This window comes from Balaenoptera ricei, chromosome 10 (genome assembly GCF_028023285.1).
Source record: "Balaenoptera ricei isolate mBalRic1 chromosome 10, mBalRic1.hap2, whole genome shotgun sequence".
In the NCBI taxonomy this organism is placed as follows: Eukaryota; Metazoa; Chordata; class Mammalia; order Artiodactyla; family Balaenopteridae; genus Balaenoptera; species Balaenoptera ricei.
In genome coordinates, this window is record NC_082648.1 from 66,895,730 (window position 1) to 66,917,380 (window position 21,651).

Below are 21,651 nucleotides of genomic sequence, written 5' to 3' on the forward strand. Positions count from 1 at the left end.
CTGGGCAACATGAGAGTACCTTAACAAATCAGAAATTGAGACACTTCCAAAGGATAGAAAGCATTTCCTAGTAATCGATCAGGACACCAGATCTGAGAAAACTGTAATCCGGAAGTACTTGATGAAAATACAGTCCAGAGAGAGGAACCATTTTCCCCAGCCGGCCCTAGATATTTTATCAAATTGATCCAGCACTTTTGCCTAGAGAGTAATTGCAATGGAGTAATTTATTAATGGAGAATTGCCGGCTCACAGCTGGGCAACCGACTCTAGTTTATACAGAGGTAAATAAGGCCACTCGGAATGCACGCTGAGTAATGTGGGGAGAAGTCTGGGAAGGGTTTAGGACCAAAACAGAAGCAGAGCAAGGTACTCTGAATCTCAAAAGGATATTAAGAAGAACAGGAATAGCCCTTCTGTCAGAAATAAAACATGGTCCACTCCCAGAGAAATGCCTTCGTCACCTTGATAACCGAGGTCACTCCTAGCCTACCTGCTGCCCAGGCATCTGTAAGACAAGCCTGCTCGTCGGTACACTCCAACCAGGTGCACTGAGCTCCCGTTCAACCCCTCCATTCAGAGGAGAGGCTAACAGGAAAAGAGACTTGCCCAGTTTAGGAGAAATCCATAGCAGTCACTAATACTAATCAACACAAGGTTCAAACACAGACATTCTGGCTTCAGAGCCTATGCTCTCATCTAGCACATAACTGGTCTAGATATGCATTGGCCCAGTATACCTAACTTAATAACAGAACCTGCCCCCCCACACCTATGTCGTATTTCCAGTTATTGAAGGGAATTTTTTTAATGTCAGGCAAATATCCAATTGGTGAAACAGCTACCTATACAAATATTGAAAAGGTAAAAAAATCAAGGAAATGTATTTTGGAACCAGAGCATTACCACATGGACCAGCCATTATTCCATGAAGTCATCCTTAGATCCGATCCTGGCTCTTTCTGATTCTCAAAACTTTTAATTTCTGAAGCAGCAGGGCCTCTAGAAGCCTCATGGTTTTCGGGCTAATGTTCTTACAGCTGTATTGGAATTGCTAGTGCTAGGAAAGAGTGATTCCCATATATGTATGACTTGGAAATTGGGGCTTCTAAATGGGTGCCTAACTCTCAGTGTCCTATAACGCCTTGCCAGGGCCACAGAGCTTCAGAAATTTTAACTAGTTTGACAGAATCCTGAAAAATTCCTTTGGTAGCAGCTGCCCTTTTATTGAAAATTTGATAAATCTGAAATATATATTTAGAGCCTACTCCATAGAGAAAGGGGAACAACCTCCATCGAGAAACAGAAAAAAAATTTTTCATTTCTTTCTGAGTCTAATTGATGTCACTATGGGAGCAGAGGGTAGAGAGGTAAACAGAAAAATTTGGCCATATTCCAGGATCTGGCCTTCAAAGTGATAGACTTAGAAAATGATTTTGAAAGTTATCTTTCAGTATGACTCACACTAACCAATTCACAAGAGACTAATGTATAAACTAGAATGCCAATATTTGTTTAGGGACTAGACATCTAGGCATCTCTTACCTGTACATTCTTTCCTAGCAGAGAAATCTACATGCAAATAATACTATGTTAACTTCATGAATCAGAGCAGGAGAAGTTCCTTGCATCTAGCTCTGTAATAGGGATATATCAATATTTGCTACAGGAACAAGATGATGATGATGATGATCATCATCATCATCATCATCATCATCATCAACACTGCATTAAAACAATTGTTATCAACTACCACTGAGTGCCTGCAATGTGCTTATTCACATTTTATCTAATTTCATAATAAATATATAAGTTGTATACTATTACCCTTTGTAACAGGTGAGGAAACACTGGCTCAGGATGCAAGTAATGTGCTCTTGTTTTTTATAGCTAAAAAAGGCAAGAGTCAGAACTGAGATCCCTCTCAAACTGGCCATCCTAGAGCTCATGTGTGCTCACAAGGTCCTTAACAGTACCACTTACCTTGTGAAAGTCTCCTCTTCCCTTGATGGATTTTATCTCTTTTTTTTTTTTAACACCCTAATTCCTACATTTCATTATGAATTATTTTTCCTTTAGGTATGTTGTTATTACTTTCACCTGTGTAGCTTTAAAGTTTCTCGTAGAACTATATTTTGCCTGTTCTTTCTGTCTCTAACCCTGATAATTCTGTGATTTGAAGTTGCTGTTGTAGAAATCCTTCTCATATTTCAGTTTGATTTTATAATTTTACTCCGTTAATTTTAGTGGTGCTTTGCTGGCATTCCTACCTTTTCTTTCTTTGTTAGGCACAGAACTTTCACACGGTCCTTTTGGTTCGGGGTTTTTTTGGTTGCTGTTCTTTCTCACTGATTTTGTCTTTGATTGCCAAAGCCCCTGAGTGATTTCTAAAATCAAAATCTTCGGTAAACAAGTGGAATGATATTAAGTCATATCTCCTATTTGATTCTATATTTCACCTTCTAGAATACAAGGTGACTTTTAGTTGATTGAAATCAACACTCATATTTTATTCATGCTATCAGTGTACTTTTATCTTAGTAAAAGTGTTAGTTTATCTGTAATATGATATTCAGTGATGAATCTGTAAGAGAGTGTCCTCACTCTGAAACGTCTCCTTAGTCAGTTGGATATTAATTGACATTCGGCTACTGCTATTACCTGTTTTAAGGAAAAGCAGTTGCATATTAATGGCATGGAAGAAAAAATAGTTTGGCTAAATATCAACATTTTCTCCCAGTAAATGCATCATCGTGTATAATCAGATTGATGAAATAAAACATGTAGTCCTAACCATCAATGATCTTGAGCTACACAATGGGGCAAGTTGCAGATCTTCCCTGTACCTGTTGTTTCACAGTAAGGTAGAGATGCTTTCTACTTAAGAATATTAAAAAATTGTGGTAATATGGCATTCTGAGGTTAAAGGTCATCCAACAACTTTCAAAGAGGAAGATGGGCCATTAAGGACAAGTACTTTAGATCACTTTTCAGTTTTCTTTCAATATGTCATAATATCAAATTATTCATATGTTTGGAAAAAAGCCTAAAGAGATAAGAAGACTCCCTACAGAATGACTTTATTTTGATGCAATTATAGTGTCTGTAATTACTAAATCTACAATGAAAAGGCAATTTGACTCCATATATTGCTGTCATTAAGCCAGAATGCCTGTTTATTATGCAAATGAGAGGGTATTTATAGATCGTGCTTCTCGATGCCAACTATTACGCTGAACTCTTTCTTTGAAGACCTAAAATGTAAACTGCTATATATTCATCTGTCTTATCACTGAGCCACTCAGATGGAAATGGCATTAAGTCCAATTGTTAGCCAAACGTAAGTTAAAAAAAAATAAAGGCTACAGATACTGATTTTTATCAAAGTCATATTTTTCACAGTGATGCTTAAATGTGAGATAAGGAGGAGAAGCCAAAGTAAAGGAATCCACTAAGAAATGTTTGGAGAGTGTGCCATGTAATAGACATAATAGGGTACCTGCCTCTCAAATATCCTTTCCAAGTGTTTGGCTCCCCCTGATTTACTTCCAAAGTGCTCCAAGTGGATGAAGGCACAGTTGTATAATGTCCCGTCACTCACACATTTTGATTAATTATGGACACATTAAAAAGTAGAGCATTCAATTTGAATACAATGTACAAAATTAGAACCTTACCTAAACCTTTTAAATCTTCTAAATTAGATAGAACCAATCACAAAGCCAATTTTCTGGTATTCTGAATAAATTCAATTTGTATTAATCTAGCACTTTAGGATGCTGGGCAATGATCTTCACCATAATTCATAGGATGTAGGGAAGAGACAGCTCTGTTCTGAATAGGAGAAAATGTAATGAGTGTCTCACAGACTTATTGAGCATAAAAAACTAGAGGTCAAATGCACACACAGGTAAAGGGTATTAGTAAGCAGCCAATAAATACCCTTTTTCTACTACTATGCTAGGCATAGCATAGTAGAAAATAAGCCAATAGAAAAAATTTTATTTTTGTTATTGTGGAAATCATATTATAAAGTATTTGTGTATGCTAGCTTTTGACTGCAGGCAACACCAAATGCAACACAAAATGGATTAAACCATAAGAAACACTTATCTCCCATTGCAAGAAGTTCCCAGGTATGGTGGTCGTATGGTTAAACAGTACAACAGCTCAAACCATCTTCAGGGTCCATGATTACTCCCAACTTTCAGCTCCTTTATCCGTAAAACATCAGCCTCTCCTTCACTGCGTTCTCTCATGATCACAACACACTTACAAGCAGTTCTAGCTGCCACACACAAATATAACACCAACCAGCAGAAGAGAAATCACTTCCTGTGTATGTATTTACAAGAGTTAGAAAAACTTTCCCAGACATCAGCCGGCAGACTTCCTCTTATACCACAACAGGCCCAAACTGGATCACATGGCATTGCTCAAACCAACCATTGGGAAGAAGTATGGGATTACCAGGATTGACATATAGACTAATAAAATTTACCCATGAGTGGGGGATAAGGAGTAGTAGTTGCTTATCTAAAAATGCGTATCTAAAAATATGGCTTATCTGAAATCAGAAGGAAGGAATAGCTGTTAGGTAAGCAACTGACCTACAATCTTGTTTATTATTATTTTGTAAGTTGTATATGTTGTTCATTCAAGTCTCCTGTCCCCAAATTAGTTCATTAGCACACAATAGAAGGTCGAATTCAGGAAGAATAAGCCAAATCACTTTTTATACTTCATATCTGATATATTTAGCGTGTAAACTTAGCCTTCAGGCCCAACTACACTCAGACATTTAAATCCCGGTGGTTTTCTACCTGGTGTGTTCTCTCAGTTCAGTCTTTCATAATCATTTCTACTAGAGCATATATCACATTGGATTTTAACCATCTGTATGCATCTGTATTTATTCATTTATTAATGAGGCAGAATTCCACGGGCCCTGGAGCTAGCTTGTTTCAATTCAAATCCTCTCTCCAGCACTTATTAGCTGTGCAACCTTTGGTAACTTTCCTTATCTATGATAGACAGATAGTACTGCCTGACTCATGGGTTTATTTTGTGATGATTAAATGAGCTTCTACGTTTCAAGCTCTTATTTTATTTATTAATTTACTGTTTTTAACTGGAGACTGCAGAAATTTCCATCATATTTACCACAATCTGAACTGTGTATAGACTGATTTTAAAGTTTTGCTTCCCTGTGTGACAAAACAATGATAGTTTGCACACCGTTTGATAAAAGAGGGCTTTGAGTCGCAAGCTTACATTTTCTCTCAAGTGCCTGTAGCTCAGAAAGAGCAAGAGTTCAGAGCTGGGTTTCAGCAAAGCAATGGAGAATGGGAATTCCAAATGATTATTCTGTTGTTGCTATAAAAACATTTTGAGAGTCAATTTGCTTGATCCAGCTAACCTGTACCACTTCCAAAACTGCCGAAAGCATCTAGCTTTATCTTGCTGTACAAAAGAACAAAACTGTACAGAAGAGGTAACTTCAACTAATATCGTACACAATGACACTGCTGATGAAAACTATACTAAACTGATCTATGTAAGATTTCCATTCCATCTCTAGGTTTTCATATCTACCATTTTTATCAAAAAATAAAAAAGGGAGACTTTGACACTTACTGTATCATTTTTAAAATGCTACAAAATGCACTTGCAGTCTTTATAATGCATCTGAAAAAGCTCTCTTGCAATCCTTTCTTGATCATCACCCTGTCATCTTACCAAAATCTTGGGAGGCCCTTTAAAGCTATAAAAGTTCTCCAATATTGAGTGGTGCTTTGAAAATAAATTACAGTTTTTGAAACTGCATTAGTAGAGAAATGGGTGTAGAATAAATGGATTACTAGAGAAACAATGTTAAATTTGTGAATTTATTATTAAATGCTTTTAGAAACATCTCTGATATCCCAATTTCCAAGATTTCTTTCCCTATTATAGGTGGGAAATTTTCAATTTGTCTAAGAACTCTTGCTTTTCTGTCTCATTATCACAGTATTTCAGTACTTGGGTTTTGACTTGGATATGTTTTGTTTCCATTCTTTTGTTCTCTATATTATAGGCCTAAGGGGGGAAATAATCTAGCAATGAATATAGTTTTCATTTGGCTCAGGGATTCATTTTTACTTTAGCTAGTTCTTCTGAAATTTATGTTGACTATAATTGCTAAATGTAATTGTGGTGATTGATCTTCTGGGAATGAGAAACTCAGTTTGTTTAAAATTTTATACAGTCTATTACTTTATAATACATTATTTGTAAACAATGCTCATGCTTTCTCTTCATTCTTTAGGAAATCTCTATTTCATGTACTCTAAGAAACCATTAATTACAGGATGCAGCATGATTTTATATACCACTAAGAAAAAATGCTGCACATTAAACTATGTCCAAAAATGGTTTCATATCACTTGAATTTTTGTTTTGTACTTATTGAAAGGTCATTGACTTCTTTAGACAGATTTTATTTTGTGTCATTTCTGTGCATACAAATGAGGAAAATAAAAGAGATGGGTTAATAACTTGCAAAGATTTCTAAATCTGTCTTCAATTCATAGTTGATGATGCCCATCTTTTCTTACACACCATTTTCCTTTGTGCCATCAACAGTGTTCGATAAAGCATCTCTTTAAATATTGTTCCATTAGTGCTTCTAAAACCTTCCAAGCTGTTTGACTCCCATTCTGCTAGCTTTGAGTGTATAAGCTTACAGTAGAAAGCTTCAGACACAGCCAGGATTCAGATCCCTTCCTCAAATGGCCTTTAAATGATTTGTTACTGGGATATCAATAGGAATAAGAAGACAGTTGAGTGTGCACAAGCCTGGCTGACAGTGATAGTGAGATGTCATAGATTATAAGGCAAATAAATCCTCATTTCAGAGGTGTAAAAACATAGGGGAAAATTGTAACGTGGGGAAAAAAAATGTATTCACAGTTGAATGTTTTAATCTCTCCACTATCAATGAGTCACCATGGCATTTTTCTAAACCTACACAATAGGGGTCCCACATCGTTCTACATCACTGGTTCTTTCACTTCACACACATACCCAGTTATGAATGCAGAGCAGACTTAGTAACAGAATTCACCACCTCTGGCTATAAATTCAGATATTCCAGGAACAACTAAGCCTAGTGAACCCACACAGTAGGTTTTACTTCTAATCATGCTTTCCTGATTACAAGGTACAGATACTCAGATTACTATCAATATTAGTATTTGCAAGATACTACGTCCTGAAACTCAGAACTGAAAACCAAGCCAAAGGAAGCAGGACAGCCAGAGGGATGCAGCTGCTTGGTGGTCACAGATTTGAGCCCTGGGATCAGCTGCATTTGGAGCCCTGGTCCCCCCACTTATTAACTCTGTGACAATGAGCATGGTTCTTCTCTTCTCTATGCTTCAGTTTCTTTAGGGTATTTCATAGCGTAAATTCCTGAAGGAGAGAATCTTATTGGCCTCACTCACCTTTTCATGCTAAACAGTGTCATTGGCCTCAGGCCAGCATCTAAGTGAGGTGCCCTTGAATCAGGTACTCATACCTCCTTACATCTGCTGTGCGCATGGCTCTTGGGGGGTGATCATGCAACCTACATGGACTCTTTTCCATCGTTAGAGTCTGTAAGCAGGACAATTTCAGTGGAAAGGGGCTATGGGTGGGCATTCACATCTTAAGTACATCTCCCACCACCATCTACAGGATCCACAGTCAGATATCTCCTCAGAAAAAAAAGTTAAAAAAATTTTTTAATAGATACAAAGATTTTGAACAAATTGGGCCAGCTTGGAAATCAACCCTAGTAATAATGACACTTTTGCCAAAGTACATTATTATTTTTTTAAACAATGAAAATTAGAGTAAGACAAGAAAATAACTGAATTCTTATTATTGCCAGTGTCCTTCCACCTTTAAGGAAGAGAAGTCTTGAGGAACTGCTTTTGCTTGTCTTGGGGAGACAGGAATGGAAGGGGGTAAACACTGGACAACCTGGAAAACTAAATTGTGTAAGATAAAGATAGGAAATAATTCACGTTGAACATATGAAAACCAGAAGTTGGTAGTCAATTCCAATGTCTAGTAGGAGTAGCTGACCATTTAAAAGTTTGACCTCTGGTTTTTAATACAAATGTTGCTATTCTGCTCTTTTGAGCCCTAACATATGTACCCCCCTCTGCTTACTCCTTTTGGACCCAGATTTCCTAATTCCTGGTCCTACAGTTTACTTCTTATACATGCTTTCCCATCTGCTCCCTGGCGATCAGAGTAGTGTTTCCAGTTGTCTATGTCAGGAAGGTAACTGCGAGTTGTAATTTACCACTATTGGTGTCAAGAGATGCCATCCTGGGGTCTGTTTGAGTTTTCATAATGGCAGGAAGAGGGAGCCAGGAGAAACTCAGAGGCTGTCTCAGTGGTGTGAATTGGCATCTTACTCTCCTTTTCGCTGACTCCACACAAGGCACAGGACTTAGGAGACACACATAACATGCATCAAGTACCCAGTACATGATAAGTAAGACATAGCAGTAAATAAGTATGGTTCTCCCCTTCGGAGGAAGAAAAGAAACTAAGAAAGAAAGAAAAGACAAAACTAAGGAGAGCAGGAGGATGTCGATTGGAGAGGAGAGACAGAGAGAGAGAGGGGGCAGAAAGATAGGAGAAGGAAAACCAACATAGCTGTAGGAGGCTGCAGAGAGACAGGCTTGGAAGAAGGGACAGAGAGCACATAACAGCACCTTCTATGGGGCCAGGAAAGGGAGATCATGGTGATGGTTTCCATGGGCGTTTACTTATTTCCAAACTCATCAAGTTGTACACATTAAATATGTACAGTTTTTGTATGTCAGCCATACCCCAGTCATTCAATATCTCCTAAGGGATTCTTAGGAGATGCAGCTGGTGAGTGTTCAGTATTCCTCCCTCCTCACATTTTTCCAAAGACACCTTCAGCATAATAACCTCTACACCCCTTCAGTGTTTGTACTGTGATATTTGTAGGACTGGGGAAGAATGTTGATTCTTTTTTCAAAGTAAAGCTAAGCAGCCCCATTTGTATTTGATTTGCAAAGGCATCTATGAGAGATACTGGCTGAGAACCATACTCTTAAGCAGAATTCTCCCTGCACCTCTTTAGGAGACTTCTGTGATGAGATAAAGGGGTAAAATCTGGAGCTACCTAGATCTATTTTGAATCAACGGATTGCAGATACAGGGCTCAGGAGCCTGTATGTTTTATGGTTTCATAAAGGTAGGCTGCGTGCTATGCTTCCATTTGCTCCAAGGTCTGATAAACAACCTTTCATCTCTCTCCATTTTACTGGGACTAACACCAAAAGTCAGCTTTCTCCTGCCATGACAGGGGCCGTACAATCTCTGGCTGTCCTCCTACTTCCAGCAAGAGAAACTATCTAAACCCAAGAGACGCTACACCTCAAGCCTGACATTCCAACATTTGCAAACTCATGGAGGATTTTGATCATGCTGCTAGAGTTCACTTACTGCCTAAGGATCCTTGGGTTTGGAAAGAATTTAAATGAAACTTTTGACAGTGTTTTTTTTTTTTTTCTCTCCCAAAATCTTTCAGAGTGGGTGTCATAGGTGGGATTCCCAGGGAAGCTGCTCTGAGTCAGAGGTAGCTTACTGGGGACTGCTTTCCATGTAAGGGAGTGGAGGAAGCAAGGTTTAGGCAAGATGCAGTTACCACAGTCTTCAGCTGATCCTACAGGGCTCTTCAGAGATGAACCAAATTAAGGCAGGGGGACGTGCCTTTACACCAGCATCCTCGTCATTGCATGTGGGCTGTCCCTGGGGAAGTGGGTTTAACCTTGGACAAAGCAGTTCCCTTTACCCAAGGGTGATTCTTTAGGAGAGACTCCTCAGCTGTGAGCTGTCAGCGGGCCCTGAGACTGAGGGCCTCATTCCTGAAAGGGAGGGAAAGATGCACAGGGCATCTTCTTAGGGTTTTCACAAACACTTACAGAAGGTCAAGGGAAATTCGGATGGAATAAAATGACTACATTCTGCCCTTCATCTCAAAAAATACTTTATAACACATTCTGTGATATCTCCTGGACTCTGTAATAATTTCTGCAAGAATTACTTTCAGTTTGGGGCATTTCTGCATTCAAAGACTTTTTCTTAGTAATAACATATTCTTCAATATTTCTTTGACCTTCTTCTCCTGTTTGCTCTTTAATTTTGCACGCTATTATGATAAAGTACAATACTTAAATAGAGATGGAAATAGTTCTTTCAACAAAAATCATTATGTTTATGCAGTATGATAGACTATCTCACTATAAAATCCAAGAAATCCATATCAATTTATGGACCTAGAGATAGACATAATTAAAGTCCTCCTAAGTAGAATAAATGTAAGGGACAGAGGGAAGTTGTCATGGCAACAAAAAATCCTGATTTTCCTCATTTTATACCACAAATGTATTAACCTTTATGATACCTTAAAATTTCTTCTACATTCTATTTTAACCAGTGGCCATTTTGCATATTATATTTGCTAAATACGTAGCTGAATCCTTCTTTCTTGCAGTTTAGCTTTTTACATTACATTGTAAAGTTTTTTTTTTTAATCTGGCATTAAGAAATAAATCTCTGTCTGCAAGGTATAGTTTTCTCAAGAGCAAAACAGTTTTAAAGGCTTTTTCTTCTGTGTAATTTAAAATATTTCAGGTTTATAATATACTGACAATGTAAACATACGGGAAAAAACAGTGAGTATCCTATCACAAGGTTGACATTTTTAAGTGTATCTTTCCAACCTCTTTTATACAAAAGATCTTATCTAGAGAAATTGGACATACTTTATATAATGTTTCATAATTTGCATTTTCATCTAATACTCTAATGTATTTCCAGGTTTGTAAATATTTATCTTTAAGATAATTCTAATAACATTATTTTATGGATTACCATAATTTAAGTCTCTCTGTTAGGTAGTTTCTGGTCTTCTAATACTATAAATAAGTTACGACAAACATCCTTATATTAAATGAATTCTTTACTGTGAATTCCTACAAAAAGAATGAGTGCTTCTACAGCTTTTAACATGTTCTCTTACTTTGGCCTCTATAAAGTATTTTTCAAAACTATGGTCTTTACCTATTGCCAAGTTTTTGTATCCTCACCTTCGCATCTATATTTATCCTCATTTACAATTAATATATATTAACTTTCAGTTTTTTGACTATTTGTTAAATTAAACACTTTTTTTTTTTTTGGTAGGAGGGATTTGCATTTCTTTCTTTTAGAATTGCTTGCTTGTGTCCTTTGTACCCAACCTTCTTCTAGGCAGGAATTTATTTTTCTATTCAATAATATTTCTCTTGGCATATTCAAGATGTTAAATTCCACTTTAACAAACTCAATGACTATACCTCAAAATTAAGCAGTCTCTTTCCTATTAGTAAGATGACTTGTGTTTTCTATTTACTGGTAAACCAATTCAAAAGAAAATCATAAATACCTTTCCAGTACTGATTTAATTGTTTCATAATACTTAAATGTTATTACTGGAATAGACCAGTGGAAGGAACTTTGGATCAGGCTAAATCTGTGTAGAACAAATCACTTAACCTCTCCACAACCATTTTTTTCCCTGTAAAATATGATAAGTTACTTTTCAGGGTTGTAATGAGAATTGAGGATATTATACTTAAATATCAATGCCAGCATTTTGGCACATAGTAGGTTCTTAATAAATGGCATCTTTAGTTTTTCTTAGCCTCATTTAATGTTATTGTATCTTAACAGGTCCCTTAGCATAGTGATTTTCCAAACTGTAGGTCGCAAACCAATATTTATTTGTGAAACTAATAAATATAACTAGAATTTTTTACTAAAACAGAACAGAATAGAATGGAATGTATCAGAATATTTCACACATAGTAAGGGCAAGTTTCTTTATGTGAAGTGTGTTCCATATTTAACATATAGGGGGAGAGTGTGTATACTGGAGCACAATACACAATGTACTTCTTACTAAGGGTCATAGTCCAAAACTTCTTCAAAAAAACCACTATTTTATTAGATTTTAGTCTCATAGCATACAAGTCCCTTATACTAGTAGCTAGGACACCTAGGTTCAAACCTCAACTCCACTAATTACTGCTATCTATCTTTGAACCAATTGCATAACTTCTGTATGCCTTAGTCTCCTCACCTGTAAAATGGGTGCTAGTTATACTTATCTCATGGGAATGGTGTGAGAATTCTGTGATTTCATATATCTCAGCCACTTAGCATGTCCTCAATAGCTGTTGGCTGTTTTTTTATCAAGACTTGAGTAGAACATAAATTTTTTTACTAAATAAACAAACAATGCCACCTGTACTAAAGTACATAAGAGAGTATGAAGTCATCACATTAGTCAGGACTGAATAATAAGCTAGTTTTTCCACCTGCAAAGTGATGCTTCTTGATAAGCATCTTATTTCCCTAAATATGCATTTTCGAGAGCCATGTAACTGTTCTTAGTTTTGTTATTTACAAACACTATCTCTCAAAATATAAAGGAATGAAAATAAATTCAGCAATTGGTCTTTCTTTGACAGTATATTAGATCCTTAATTGCCCATTATATCTTTATAATTTGTGAAAGACTTTTAATTTCACAGTGGTATACATTAAGTAAAAGAAGCACTGTCTATATATTTCGTACATAATCTTTTCTTGATTTTTAAAACAATCGGAAATGGTAGGGATAATATCATTGGCTAGTAAGTTCCAAGTTTATAGGTTTTACCTTTTTTGATAAAACATCTTGCAAGCTGTACCTTATGTCTGAAGAGGATTCTTTCTGGAAATTATAGAAACATTCTTTGCTTCCTTCACAACAACAACAAAAATACTGCGTAAGCTTCAAGTACCTTTTCTAAATGTTAACTCTGTTTAATAAAAGCCTTATTTTTCCCAAAGCCATTTAGATCATTCAACTTATATATACAAATGTTTTATATATATTCCAAAATAAACTGGGGAAATATGAAAATATTTAACAACCCAAGAGAAAGGACCCAAACATCTCCGTGCACAAAAGCTATAAACAACTGTGTAGCCATTTGGAGGGAGCAGCCGGACGTCAGGCTCATCCCAGCAATGATATCCCACTTCCAGAACATGACAGAAATTGAGCTGAAACAGACAATATACCTTTAATTTAATAATGACACTGCTGTATTTAGCTATTCTATTTAGCACAATCGTTTCCTTTAAATCCCACAGCAAACCATAATTCCTCAAATATCCTCAACTATTCTGTGGAGATAAGTAATGATAATCACATCTGGTGATTCTCATGGCAGAGGAATGAATTCATTTTTTAATACACACAGATATTTTATGCATATGTATGTGTTTGTGTGTGTGTAACTGTAGTCTTGCTAAGTCACATGAAATATGAGTTAAGGCATCATCAATATCAATAGCTTCACCTAGGTTGTGCAAACAGTACTCCAAATTTTTGCAGGGAGACAAGAGCCAAAGCTAAACAGAATCAGAAAATCAGGGAAAGCTTCTGGAAAGTGACCCTGAGTTAGAAAAAATAAAATTTTTTCACAATCTGGAAAAGTCTGAGCTGCCAAATGCTATTAGGGAGGGAGGGATAGATCAATCAATTGATTGATCAATTAATCAATAGAAGGAACAAACTTGCATGCCAGACATTGTGCTAAATTCTTTGCATGGATTAAAACCTTACATACTTGGTATGATTACTCTCCTTTTACAAATGAAGAAACTCAAGAACAGAGAAGCCCTGAACCCCTATCTGTCTAATTCTACCCCTTAGGATTGTATTAGTAGCTACTAGTGAAAAATTCAAAGCTTTGGAAAGAGAACTAATCTATTATAAAATTTGATTATCTATGTATCTCAGCCTCATCCATGATCTCCTTTCAGGAGGCCCAAAATCTCTAGATTTCGATTAAGATTTTAATAAATCCCATATATTTGAGATTATTCTACTTTCAACTGTACTCTCACTAAATATGTAAGTAGGCGTAATTAATGCACAGAAGGTTTGAAGTCTATAAAAATCCTTTATCTGCTTGCTCGTTATTTCCATTTCTTTGCAACTCAAAAGGGCTTTATGGGTCCATCAACTTTCCTGCTGAGACTGTGAAGTTAGGCCCAGGCCTATTTGTATTTATCTATTTCTGCCCCAAATCATGTCCACTCTCACCAGCACAGTCTGAAAACTCACATCACACGGTAAAAGTATTTAAGTCCAGAATACGTTTAGATTGGAGAATATGACTTCATTTGTACCCCTTTAGAAGACCTTCCTTACATTTATACAGCACTTCACATGTACTTAAGAAAAATCTAGGCAGGGCAGGTTTCGATTCTTCATATTTCAAAAGATGTATAAATTAAGAAGTTTAATGCCTTGTCAAACTTCATTTAGCTAGTGAAGAAAACTAGAACTGTTTTCTGTATTCAAGGCTAAGATTTTTTCACTGACTACCTTAAGGATTCACTTTTTAAAATATTTTGAAGATAACATTTTAAATAATTGAATAAATTTAATAATTTATATTAATTATATAATTCAATAATATAATCAAACTAAATAAACTGAAATAATTAAAGTCATGTTTTATCATCAGCACCTCGGTCTATATAGTCAATCATGCCACATTTACAGTGGCTTCAAAAATTCACCCAGCAAGACAAGTGAATTATTGATCATAGTATTATCTACAGTAAATGTCAAAAAAAAATAACTGGGCAGAAAGCATACTATCAATAAATGAGATTCAAGAACTAATTTCTGTATAACATTCAGGAATCTTAGCGTATCAATGTTACAATAATATTCTTTACAACCATTTTAAAATTTACTAACATTTTGAATGTGCTATCATTTATAATTTATCAACACTTCCAATATAAATATTTGGTCTCTCCTTTTCGAAAACGCAAAACATTTAGAGTATAGAGCAGGTATGTTGTCAGCAATTGTTTCATGGACATTTCAGTAGGATATGGGTTAAAAAGTTAAATCTATATAGCAAATAATTGCCTGTATAAGTAACTAACAGATTTGACAGTTTCATTTTATTGTTAGGAGAAAATGCTTTCAATAACTATGTCTGGTCTTACCTTCTGGGGAAGAACCTTCTCTGTGGTTCCATAAATATTTCATGAACCAACATAAAGTAATATGCTAATGACAGGCTATTTACCCAGTGAGCAGGTGTGCCCTCTGATGTTTTTTCATCTCTAGAATAGCTCTGATGTGGGGTCAGTTAAACCAGTTTGAATTGTTCTTTTTTTTTTTGCTTCCCTCCCCTCACAGTTTCACCTGAACCTAAAATGGTGAGCGAGAGTCATCATGAGGCCCTAGCTGCCCCGCCAATCACCACTGCAGCGACTGTTCTACCAAATAATGCCACAGAGTCAGCCAGTCCTGGGGAAGGAAAGGAGGATGGCTTTTCTAAGCTGAAGGAGAAGTTTATGAATGAGTTGCATAAAATTCCATGTGAGTATTGTATATTGTTGCTTGCGTAAAAATAAATGGTTGAAAATCAGCGTACCCATCGGGAGAAAAAGAATTCCTCTTAACCTAAGTGTACATTTGATTTTTTATTATTGGAATGGTAGTATTCCAAAAGTAAAATGGAATATTCTTGGAAATGGAATATTCTTCTTAAGGATTTAAATATACTTAATACATGAAAATCCAATTTATAAAAAAAACTATCTTGTGTTTAATGTAGGTGGGCTCTTTTTTTTAATCTTCTTCAATGTCTCTTTCTCCAGAGAATGTTAACGTTTATGTGTTGTGTAGTTTAGATTTGTATTTATGAAATCATTCCACTGTAAAGATTATTCCTAAGCAATGGCTAAAATGTACTTTCCCATTATTACAAGTTTGGTTTTCTTTCACTCATCTGTTAATATTTCAAAAGCTTTTGCACACTTTTTAACATTTTCTTTGTTGTCATTGGGAAAGAAACAATAACCTGGACCTAAGTTTATTTGTGTGGGTATAGCACTAAGTCCAACCAGTGCCACTGAATTTAAATCATAAACTACAGGTTGGTCTTTTTTCTTCAGAGATGAACATTTACTATGCACCAGACACTTCTCTAGGTTCTGGGAAAGTAAGTTTTGGCCCTCACAAAGCTTATATTCTAGTGGGGGAAAAGAAATAATCAGTAAGGAGGCAAATGTATATGATACATCACAGAATGGTAAATAATATAAGGAAACAGGAGGAGAGTAAGTGGGAAAGGGAAGGTGGTAGAGGGTAAAAGGTCATTATTTTTTAGTATTATCTGAGTTAATTTCCTTTGTAAGGAAACCTGGAGGAAGTAGGGGAGAAAGTTCTAAAACCTGTGATATACAAAGGCCCTTAGGCAAGAATCTGCCTGGAATGGCAAGGAGCTCAGTGTGCCTTCGGTAGAATAACACAAGGTAGAGGATGGCAGAAGACAAACCTGAGGCCCTGTTATTTGGAGCCTAGTGAATTGTTCTAAGGAACCTGGGTTTTACTCTGAGTGAAATAAAATGCCTTCTCAACATTCTGAGCAGAGGTATCCTATGATCTGCCGTAGGTTTTTCTTAAAAATCACTCTTGAAAATGTGCTTGTGTTGAAAATGTACTTAGAGGGGCAAGGACAGAAGATAAAGCAGGCTGTTGCAATCATCTAGATGAGAGATTTACCAAAGTTATAAGAGTTATTCTATAAGGACATTGAGAAACTAAATGAAAAGTACAGGGAATCAATTTCTTATCCTCCCAGGAATTAACAACTTGTTCATCTGTTTGTCCACCTTTAACAAATCCAAGTGCATCTGAGAGACACTCTTAGCTCAGTTGTCAGCAATTTCCATTCCCAGCATGAATCTCCATAACCCAGGGAAGATGGAGATGGTCCAACAGAGCGATCCCTAGGATGGGAAACACAGGCTCTCAGGTTCTCTTCCTTGCTCTGCTGCTGAGCTGATGGACTGATTTGGGTATCTTTTGATATGACTTTGAAGTCATAACTACAGGGCAAAAACCAAATGCATCTGTCATGGGGGCAAACTCTCACTTGAATATTTTATCGAAATGCTTGCTCTAAAAGAAATGTGTTAGAGGGAAGCAGAGAAAGAAAAGAACACCACCAAATCAAACGCATATTCTGCCTTGTCTTCAACACCCTTTCCTTCTCTGGAAGAGTAAACAATATGAGAAGCAATGGCAATGTTGATAACAGTGAGATTTAATGTTCCCCGTGTATCTACACACCCATTCTCTCATCTCCTTTAGGCCTTCACCCAATAGCATCTTCTTAATTAGGACTTCCCCAAGCATGTTACTTAAAATTCTAATACATTTACCCCACCCAATCTTTGCCAGCATTTCCTGCCCTCTCCCTTGCTTTATTTCTCGCTGTATTACTTAGCACCATCTGAAATGCTATGTATTTTATTATCTGTTTTTCAATTGCTCTGGCTCTCTCCAAAATAATGTAACCTCTATGAGGGCAAGAATTTGGGTCTGTTCTATGCATAGTTTCATCCCTGGTGATCCTTAGTATATACGGGGCACACAATATCTATTTGTTGAGTGAATTAATGAATGAATCAATGTTGATTTAACTTACATGCTGAGCCCCCCACTCTTAGATTTTGAGGGCTTAAGATGCTGAAAATTTAAAGCATATGAAAAAATTTTAAGGTAAACAACAACGCCCTACTGTATGGCATAGGGAACTATATTCAATACCCTGTGATAAACCATAATGGAAAGGAATATGGAAAAGAATGTATAAATATGTATAACTGAATCACTTTGCTGTAGAGTAGAAATTAACACAACATTGTAAATCAACTACAATAAATTTTTAAAATTTAATTTCTAACACCAAAGAAAGCATCATTTCAATGCTTGACTGCGTCATTCACATTGAAAAAACAAGTTGTTTCCATATTTATAGTCATAACTCCATCTTTTAGCCTTCTCCACTTAGTGCCAGCTATTACTTTATACTTTCTTCCCTGTGCATCAGCAGGAAAAGAATCAGCTGGGAAAAAATATCTATGCAACACTCCCTTCATTTTTTTTCTTTCCCTTGGCTAATCTTATTTCATTCCTTCTTCCCAAGCCACTATCCCATTCCTGTGTTTCTTTCTTGGGCACTGGGAATTAGCCCAGGAAATCAGCCTTCCTCCATGGAGATTTGCTTTTGACCAGCAACCTAAAATAATAGAATGTCAGAGGATCTAGGTAACACCTCTAGAAATATTATGTTGCTGGCTCTCTCCTTGATTTAATGGGAAGAAACAACTGAAATACCTAAAATTTTTAAACGGTTTGGTAAATAAGTTTAGAAAAACTAAATCATAAATACAGCCATGCAGGTTTATGATAAATATTGTAACTGCGAATTTTACACTTTCATTTTAATCCATCACAATTTTTACTGCCCGTGTAATTGAAATTTCTAATGGGATTTATACACAGGGAGCAACACTCAACAGAAATGAAACAGATCCCTAAATCAAATTCCTTTAGGAGCATATGTTATATAAAGGTTATCACTTCTGACTTGGCATAATACGGTGATGCTAATGACAGGTAACAAATTAGAATATTAATTGATTTCCGTCTCTGAACTAAATCTTGGCTCTCTGGCAGATGTGTTTTTTGCAAAATTGATAGCAAACAGCTTTAGTCTGTCACTTGAAATTCCCACTTGTGAAAAGAGAGGTATCACAATGGCAAGGAGTGTGCATGTCATTAGTTGGGTAATCTGCAGAGTCCAGCACGGAGCATATTCAAACCAAATTGCCTGATGATATCATCCACAACACTATGGGGTGTCAAATAAAAAAAGGAAAAGTAAATGGTAAATGCTGAGCATTTTAATCTTTCAATTCATTCTGCACACTGTTATCTAAATGAAGCAGACAAGGTTTTTCAGAATGTTTCTTTATTTTGCAACTTTGATTTTAATATGACTAGGGCCATGGTTGGTTTGTAAAGCATGAACTCGTGTCATCCAAATAGCTGTGATTAAGGTTTTGATATTCATGAGCTTCCTGAAGTCAAGTGCAACTTTCCTGAAGCACAGCAGAAAACCAAATAGCCAGAACTTGACTCTGAGTCTAGAATAAGAGCAAGTGGGCTAAGGGTAGTTATGTAATTTGTGCAGAAATACTATTGGATAGACAGTTTAACACAGGGATTAAAAACACAAGCTTTGGTTACAGACTACATGGGTTCAAATCTTAGCTCTGCCACATCCTAGCTCTGTGACCTCGGGAATTATTTCATCTTTCTGTGCTTCAGTTTCTGCTGGTATAAAATGGGGATTAAAAATAATATCTCCATCATCCGGTAGTTGGGTAAAGGCATCAATGCATAGGAAGGGCTTAGAGTGTCTGGCACAGAGTAAACATCCTATAAGTGTTAGCTATTATTAGAGTCTAGTTGTCATTTTTAGCAAGTCTATTTCTCTTTCAGAAAAGCCCTCTATTCAGGTCAGACACCCAAATTGAGAAAATTCCAGAAAATTTGCAGCCAAATATTCAAGTATTGCCTTCTTTAAACACATTCCAAGGATGCCTGTTCTAGGAAAGACAGATTCCTTCTTGGTGTTTCCTCTTCCCATCATCTCTAATTTTCTTTTTTTCCTTTGTAATTTCATTTTCTTACTCCCTCATTCCTTTTAGCCTACAGGTATGCTCAAAAAAGTCCACATATTTGCAAGTGCCTAGTGAAATTCTATGCATCGTAGGTGATTCAGAAATGTCAGTTTCCTTCTTTCATGCTCTAAGATTTTCTTCTTCCCTTACCTCCTCCATCACCCACCATTCTCACTTCCTCCTTCATATCTACATCAAACTGATTGGAAACCATAACCTAGATCCTGACATCTATTTCTTCAACTTCCATTAACAACTCAGCTTCTTCTGCTCTGATCTGCATCGTCAAGTACTATTAAAAGGGTCACCAGGTACTTCCTTTTGCACAATTATGAGGGTGATTGTCAACCTTCATTTAGTCAGATATTTCTGTGTTGTCATTATGACCAGCGGTCATCATCTGAAAAATCTTGATTTCCAGGAGTCTACTCTCATTTCCTCCTCTTCCTTCCCTCCCTCCTTATTCTCATTCATTGACTGGTCCTCCCTTTTCATTACCTTTCCTTCCCTGAAGTGGTAGATGTCATGGTTTCCAGGGTTCCATTTTTAATCCTGTTGCAGTCTTATTCTCCATGCTTTCCCTGGGCCATCTCATTCCCCTGGCTATTCAGGTAAGAAATTTCACTATTATCCTTGTCTCCCTGAGCTATTGCACCTCCAATTCCACACCTGCATTCATTTAAGTCCTGTGAAATCCCCTCCTAAAAAACCTCTCAAAACCAGCCAGCACTTTGCTTTTCTCTCTTCCTGGATTCCCTTTACCCAATTAACCCTGACAGGTTCTTTTTTCTTTTTTCTTTTTTTTTAATCACTCAACCAGTTCAGATGTTACCATTTAGATGAGAAGTTCCCTCATTTCCCAAAGCAGAATTGTTTGAGTCATCCTCCAGCCTTCAAAGCTCTTCATTAAAATCTTTGTCTTGGTTACCTTGTTTTGTTTGGTTATATCTGTCTTTCTCACTGAAATGTAAACTCCTCAGAGGCAGGGACAATTTCTTACACGCATTCGTATCCCCCATACTTTGAAAGTATCTGCTACCATGCTAGAAACTAAACTATAGGTATTGCCATCTTACAAATATTAACATTACACCAAATACTGTGGTTCTTGTGCCATGCTTGCAGAAACTATGATCTAGAAAGCAACAGTTTTCAAACATTTTAGCCAAGGATCCCTTTGTTCAAATAAAATATTATACAGAAACCTCTGTACAGCAAGTCAGAGCTGCCTTGGTGAGTAAAGGCATCTTCCTCACTCACGCTCCCAAGGTTTATTAGCAGCTACAAAGACACCTGGCTGTATGGAACACAGTTTGAAGGCAGTGGCCTCAACAAGTGGTAGATATATCAGTGTTACCCCTCACAGCAATAACCAGTGAAACTCAACATCCAGTAGTGATATGATTGGTTAAATATGGCATAAGCAAATATTCATCCATGAGGAAAAATGCAGTCCAGTAACTTTGTTTTCCCTCATGGGGCTGCAGAATGAATATAATGCTACTGCCATATGTTAGTGTCAAGAACACAATGTTAATTCAAGAAGATAATTTCAAGAAACGTAGGAAGAGAACCCTTAGGAACATACAGTAATACACAGCATGTGAAGAACAATAATTATTGTAACGACTGCCAACATTCATTGAGCACTTAGCATGGAAGCAAGGGCTGTGCATTCTGTGAAATCAACCTCCATTCTGCCCTGTAAAATCTCTACTAGGTGTGAATAATTATTATTCCCATTTTACAGATAAGAAAGCTGAAGCCTAGTAAGGCACACATGGTGCAGATTGTAGGTGCAGGGCTGTGTCAGGAAAATTTTTGCAGTTTTTTGCCTTCACAATATGTCACAAAGACTGCAAATCACCTCCACTGTTGCTTATCTCCACTGACTTGAAACTCTTAGGGCTCTATGTGCCTGTTCAGAGATACTGGTTGGTATTTGATGTTCATCTCTTGTTATTTGTTTTACTAACT

General features: G+C 36.6%; 1 protein-coding gene across 3 annotated transcripts in view; it reads left to right on the forward strand.

Moving 5' to 3' along the window:
- SYT1 (synaptotagmin 1) overlaps positions 1 to 21,651 on the forward strand; it is a 1,196,932-nt gene that overhangs the window by 987,547 nt on the left and 187,734 nt on the right. For all 3 annotated transcript variants that reach the window (XM_059934706.1, XM_059934708.1, XM_059934707.1), the window contains one exon: positions 15,332 to 15,514. In XM_059934706.1, the coding sequence (XP_059790689.1) occupies positions 15,349 to 15,514 (166 nt within the window). In that variant the 5' untranslated portion in view covers positions 15,332 to 15,348. The remainder of the gene's footprint in view (positions 1 to 15,331; positions 15,515 to 21,651) is intronic.